The sequence below is a fragment of the Ovis canadensis genome, chromosome 4 (assembly GCF_042477335.2).
Source record: "Ovis canadensis isolate MfBH-ARS-UI-01 breed Bighorn chromosome 4, ARS-UI_OviCan_v2, whole genome shotgun sequence".
Lineage (NCBI taxonomy): Eukaryota > Metazoa > Chordata > Mammalia > Artiodactyla > Bovidae > Ovis > Ovis canadensis.
Window position 1 is genome coordinate 117,751,030 of NC_091248.1, and position 6,912 is coordinate 117,757,941.

At 43.3% G+C, this 6,912-nt stretch overlaps 1 protein-coding gene across 34 annotated transcripts in view; it reads left to right on the top strand.

Moving 5' to 3' along the window:
• LUC7L2 (LUC7 like 2, pre-mRNA splicing factor) overlaps positions 1-2,260 on the top strand; it is a 56,183-nt gene extending 53,923 nt beyond the window's left edge. For all 34 annotated transcript variants that reach the window (XM_069588504.1, XM_069588537.1, XM_069588516.1 and 31 more), the window contains one exon: positions 975-2,260. In XM_069588504.1, coding sequence (XP_069444605.1) covers positions 975-1,152 — 178 coding nt within the window. In that variant the 3' untranslated portion in view covers positions 1,153-2,260. The remainder of the gene's footprint in view (positions 1-974) is intronic.
• Positions 2,261-6,912: the final 4,652 nt, after the last annotated feature.

The window sequence follows — 6,912 nt, forward strand, 5'->3', positions numbered from 1 at the left end:
TGAGATAATTATGTAAAAGTACCGTGTCACCTGTAAAGAACCAAATAAATGTGATATGTTCCTAATTTATTCTAGATGTTGAAGGTATAGAAGATTCCATGTTAATTCTGATCCCCTAGTGTCCTTTGGTTTTCCTTCTGATTGAATCTCTGGTATGAGCTTATATTTACCTTTCTTATTGGCTGGGTATGGGAATGGAAAGGCGGTATTAAGAAACAGTCATGGTTAATCAAGATTTATTATAGTTTGATCACCTGTCTTCTACTGTTTTTTTTTTTTCTATTGGTTGAATGAGCTAACTCAGGAGGAATAAAGCAGAATTTTAAAATAACCAATGGTTACTTAAAGCCATATCATTGAGTAGTTCTCTTATCTAAGTTGAACATTGGCAAACTGTTGCCTGCAGGCCAAATCTGGTCCATTGGCCCGTTTTCATACAGCCAGGGAGCTATGGATGATGGTTTTTATATTGCTAAGGAGTTGACAGAGGGAAGAAGAAGAATATACCACACTTACAGGACCTGCAACACCTAAAATCTTTACATCTCTGGCCAGACAGCAAAGAAAAATTAGTTCCTGACTCCTAAGTCAGTGCTTTCCATCTAATTTGGAATGTACATTCTGTTTAAAATGTTGGATAACATTTTTAAGGTATTGTCTTATATATTTTCATATTAAATACATTTGCTGTGAGCTGGAGCAGCTTCAGGGTTGCCTCTGAGATAATGAGACTGTCTTGGAAATCATTATTTTGGCTTACGGTTTTTTACCCTTAGCTCTTGGTTTTTACCCGTCTCCTTATTTAGTGCCCTTACCGAATACAGTAGTGCTCTTTTCTGTCAGAAAACTGACTCCTCTTTCTTGGTTGTATTCTGTGTATCTTCAACTAATCAGTACCTTAATATTTATCCGATTCTTTCATTTGGGTTTTGGGTTTCCCAACACATTTTGCTCCTCAAATTAATATTTTTCAGATCCTCAAAAGAAAGATTCAGAGACCAAGACTTAGCATCACGTGACAGAGACAGGAATTCAAGAGACAGATCACCTCGTGACAGAGATCGAAAAGATAAGAAGCGGTCCTATGAGAGCGCTAATGGCAGATCAGAAGACAGGAGGAGCTCTGAAGAGCGCGAAGCAGGGGAGATATAATTAGCTGTGTCCATATCCTCAATCCTTAAGCTTCTTCTGGAGTTACATACTATTGTTTAGTTGACAGCTGTTCGGGCTGACACAGTGAGCAGTTCCAGACACCGGTCCAGCTAGGCTAGGTGTACAGCATCTAACTCAGTCTGTACTTGTTTTCTTTGATGAAGCCTAAAACTACATCCATAGTTTCTGGTGAACCTGTAATATACTTCTGAAAGTCCAGTTTTATATAATAAGACACAGATGTCTTTATTCTTTCTAGTAGGACTGATAGTGAGTGAATTGTGTTACTTGCCTTGGGATTTTTTGAACATTTGTAAAATGCTATCTTCCTCTCTAGTCCCAAACAACAGTGACTTTGGGTATTTCTTTTTAATCCTTCTTCCTTTGACTCTATATCCCCTGACACTTCTACCCTCTAGTGGTAAGAGAAAGGGGTACAAGGAAGCAATATAACTTCTGTTCTAAGGTTCTATTCCCATTATTAATTACTAGCTGATTACAGTTCAAAACATTTATACTGGAATGTGTGCTGGAGAAATTTAAAATATGAGGAGTTTTGTTTGTCTAACGGTGCCTATTTTAGAGTTGGAAGTTGAACAGCTGTTGCATTACATACTTTGCTTTTTTTATTGAAATTTCGAAATCAAACATGTCTTGATTTTTCTGTTCTTGAATAGCTACATTCAGGATGTTTTGAGATGGGGGGTGGGGGCAGGGACTTTCATAAGCACTTGTTTTATTTTGTGTGTGTGGAGTACAAAGATGACACCCTTATTGTAAAAAAATAATAAAGTGAAAGAGTCACCACCACCATCATTAAACTGTAACTTGTCTAGTAAATTGTCACTAGAGCTATTTGCGGTGGCCATTTCTATTCTGTTATTATAGTGCCTTACTGTGCAAGGCACCAAAGGAAATAAATATATACTTAACAAAGATTCAAGATGAATTGTTGCTCCACCTGGGCCCTTGCTGATTATATTCCAGCTGCTTCAGGACTGTAACAACCACTGTAGAGGAGGACCAGACCTGCAGAAGAAATTGGGTTTGTTTTGTTTTTCTTCACATTGAGCAAACTGAAATAAAAACATGGTGTAACCAGTGTAAAGAGACTAACAATTTCTGCGTTGAAAAGCTATATATCCACTCATGTTGAAACAGTAGTTAAACTTGTGATTCTAGAAAAGCTGAGAAATATATTAAGTAATATAAGGATCTGTGAGTATAACTTAAGATCCTTTCAAGGATCACATCTCAGGTTCAGCTCTGGCACAGCTGAGAATCTTTGGAATCTTGATCCAGCACAATACACTGTACTGATAACTGGGGGGAAGAAAGTTCTTGTCTGTTTCTCCTGTCCAAAAAAAGCTGTTAACATCCGTTATTCATTATACCTCAATTACTGGTATTCAGATTTTCCCCGGTATAAATAAGGCAATATAAAGTTGTTCTGTTTTTTCTTTAGCCGTTGGAATTTGAAAATGAAAAAAAGGTCTCACCTTCAGCAGAGTTAGGGCAGGAGAGGGCTAAGAACAGAGGTTTGGTGACAGAGGCTGACATGGAGGGCCAGGCATGGGCCTACCAGTGGAGTGAGTGGTGCTGGGGCCACAGGTGAGCAGGACTTGGGTAACGGGGGCAGCAGGTGTTCTGAACTTCAAGGTGGGCCTCCATGTTTTCCAGGTATCAGCAGAGACCAGGATGTCAGAGGTTTGGGGTCTACAAGTACACCAAGGGTCATATCAAACCGACAGCATAACAGGGTTCAGGCTGCAAGCAAGGCATTCAAACTCGCAGAACTGGGCTCTCGGTCAAGGATTCAGCCAAGTGAGGCCTTGTAGGAGGCGCCCACACCTGAATCTGCTGATAACTGCTCTGGGAGAGGCTTCTAGGGTCACTCCTGTACGTGGGTACTGCTCACTGCTTGTAACAGAAGACCCAGCTCCAGCAGCCTTATGCAAGATCGCTCGGAATTCACATGCTTGAGTTCCATGTGGCAGCTCCATTCTCAGGGTAGCACCAGATAACCCAGGTGAACTCTTCCCAAACCGGCTTCGTCTTGCCTGACGCGCAGGGAACCAAAATGCTGAAGTGCCAAGGTTTGAGGCAAAAGAGGGTTTCTTGGCAAGTCAGTTGAGTGAGGAGGTGGGAGAACAGATCTTATCCGGCCACCTGAAGGCATCAGAGTATTGATAGGATGATGAGTTAAGAAGCAGGGCAGCATGCCCTTGCCTTGGAAGAATTGACATTGTTAAAATATCCATTCTACCCAAAGCATTATACAGGTTCAGTGTTTCATCAAATTACTTATGACGCTTCTCACAGAACTAGAACAACCCTAAAATTCATACGGAGCCATAAAAGATCAAAAGGGATGGAGAAGAAGGTTGGTGTGAAGGTTTGCTTTTTGTTTGGTTGATAGGGGGTGTTTGGGGGTTTTTTTTCAGCTGCACTGGATGACTCTTGGGGTCTTAACATCACGACCAGGGAACAGACCCAGGCCCCCTGCAGTGGTAGCATGGAGTGTTAACCACCGGACCGCCAGGGAATTCCCTGTAAGCTTTTATGTAAAGAATAACAAAGCCCTACCGTATAGCACAGAGAACTATATTCAATGCCCTATGATAAACCACAATGGGTAAGTGTTAGATATGTATGTATAACCAGATCACTTTGCTATACAGCAGTAATTAACGTTGTAAATCAACAATACTTCAATAAAAAGAAGCAGGGAGGTGTGGGGTGCTCGGGGAAAGGTGATTGGAGAAGGTATAGGGGTCATTCTGCACTAGTGGAGCTAAGCTACAGGCCTCTGCAGGTTGGAAAGGCCGCCAGGCAGGTGTCTGAGCATGCTCTGCTGGAGGGAGGGTGAGTGGGTGGTCCTAGCCAGCCTTAACCAGTTCATTTGCACCAGGTGCAGTTGAGACTCCCAAGTGCCAGGGAAATAACCCAGCCATCCATCTTAGTGTTCAGGCTCCTGGCCTCTTGGGAAACATACAGATGTTGACCTTGATCAGTGAGGCAGGTAAAGCAGATTTGACTAATCCTCATGCACCATCTCAGCCCACTGCATCTTTGGATTATTCCTCAACCTTTTATTTAAGTGTTAAATTCTTTTTTGACTGTACCACACTGCTATGGGAGCTTAGTTCCCTGAATAAGGATCAAACTCGTTTCTCCTGCAGTCGATGCGCATTTTCTTAACCACTCATCCACTGAGAAAGTCCCTTGTTCCTCAGTCTTGAGGAAGGAGTGGCCAATGCCCACTCTGAATACTTTTTCCTGAAAAGGGGTGTGTAGACCTAAGAAGGACTTGAGTAATGGAGCAGTTAGCACTCATTTGAAAATGCTCTTATTTCTGATTTCGAGTTAACATTTTGACCTCAATAAGCAAACAGCACCTATGTGCCAGCTGTCACAGCATTCACAGGCCAAAGTTGGTCATCAGAAAGTTGGGGAGGGGAGGGTACTTACAGAATATAAGTGCAAGACATATTGATAAACTTCACACGTCAAGTCAGGGGTCAGTGGCTTACTTTGACCTAAAGTGCCTCAGTTGTTAACCAGTTTAGCTGAAACACTTAGATATTAAATATGGAAGAGACATGGGCTGGGAAAATAAAGTATGATTGCTACAATATCCTGACCAAGTGGACTCTTAAGGGGAAAGACACCCAGGGTTATCTGAGGACACAAGGAGAGGCCCGAGTTTCAGCTTCCGGGGGACTGGAAATTGGGTTTAGTCGTCCAACCTGACCTTAACATCTGAGGGCTCTATATCCTAAGTGTCAGTGAAGGTAGAGGTGGTGGGAAATTGCTGACAGGCATAACGAAGGGGTCAGCATGATCAAATATAGAAAAAGGTTTGGGGTAACATATCTGACAGCTAGAGAGAGTACCTGCTTTTGCCAGAGTCTGAGAAATACTAATCATTGTTCTTCCAAGCCCGGGAGGTCAAAAGTACAGAACAGACGAAAGAACGGTCATTCTGGTGACCTAACAAGTTATTTAAGTAACTTACCTTCTGGAGAATTTTATTTAACCAGAGCCAGCCCTGCAGCAGTCTTGTTCACCTTAGTTTCTTCCTCACGGCTTCTTTCTGGAAAGCAACTTAAGATCTGCTAGGGACTCGCTTGCCCATTCCGAGAAGTCAGTGTCGGGTATGGAACCAGACAAGGTTTGAGTGACCTTGGGTGAGGCTTGTCTCCCTTCTGCAGCAGGGTCTCTCTTTCCCATTGTGTTCCTTAGAAGGCCCAGTCCAGCAAGGCTGGCGCTGATCTTCTAGATGTTTACCCTTCTAAGATTCCAGGGTAGAGGTTCATTGTCTCTTCTAAGAGTCTCCTGGGGAACTTCTGCCTGCCAACACAGGGGACACCGGATCAATCCCTGGTCTGGGAATATTCCATGTGCCGCAGAGCACATAGCTGCTTCGGGGAGGCACTAGTCCAGGCACCAGCTAGATCCTTGGCACTTTCACTGACAAGGGCCCCGGTTCAATCCCAGGTTGGGGAATGAAGAACCCACAATCTATGTGACTTAAAAAAATCGTAGCTGCTTCCCATGAACCTTCTCCATCTGACGGTCTGGAGACTAGAGACCAGGCTTTTCGAAATTTCTCCAGACACCTTAGTTATGAAAATAGTCTCAAAGCTAGATATTTGAAACAGAGTAAGTGGCCCCCATATTGACCAGAAAGTCCAAAAATTGATTTCTTACTGTCAGTTCTGCGAGGTTCTACATGCTGGGAATTGGTGGACTTGCAGGATTTAGGGGAGCCCTTGGGGTCCTTGGTCTCCATCATCCTCAGCTATCTCAGCCATCTGGTGTGCCACTTGTCTTACCTTCTTCCAGAGTCTTCCTTAGGGTGGCACAATCTTTTCTGGGGTCCCTCCTGTTTGAGATATGCACAGTGGTGCAGGGGGTGTCTTTTTTTTTTTTTTGGTTGTGCTGTGTGGCATGTAGGATCTTAATTCTTTGACCAAGAATCAAGCCCACACCCCCTGTGGTGGAAGTGTGGAGTCTTAACCACTGGATTGGCAGGGAAGTCCCAGAGGCCTCACTATTGATTGCCCCATTTATGTAGAAGCTTGGGGCCTCCTACCTTTTGCCGAGTCCCTTGTAGGGTCTTCACCTTGGTCCAGCTCTTCCCTCTGTGAAGACAGAGTGGCCTGTTTCATTCTCTTGTTCCCTTCTGAGCCTGCCCTGCCATTAGAAACTGCAGGCAATCTCAACAGGTTAAGACATAGGCATTCCAAGAGCACCTTCCATTTTTTGTGTATGGTAGAAGTGGGAGGGGGCACTCTGACCAATAAGTCTTACTAACCACCTTTAGATTCTCTGGGGCCTCAGGGTCTGTATCTGTATAATGCCTCTAAGCTTTGAAGACCCTTGCTAGAAATTCTGAAAGACCCTCTTTTGAGTTTCGTTTATCTCTTGAACTTTTAAAGCTTCTTCATTTGCGCATCCCTCTGAATCAATCTCAAGTTTTGGCCTATCCCCAGCATTCACGTCCCACTTAGCATCCGTTGTTGACATAGCCAGGCTCACAGCCTCCCACGCCAGCTTGCCAGGGCTACATAACTGCCTCCTTGTGAGTTTTATCCAGCACCATTCTGCGATCTGAAATGAGAAGGGTATTGAATGAATTCTGAACATCTGCCCAGGTCGGATTTGGAGTTTAAAAAAAAATTTTTTTTTTTTAATGAAACAAGAATTCTTCCATTCTCTTTGCTTCGTCTCTATAAGTTGGCATATTGTTCTTCC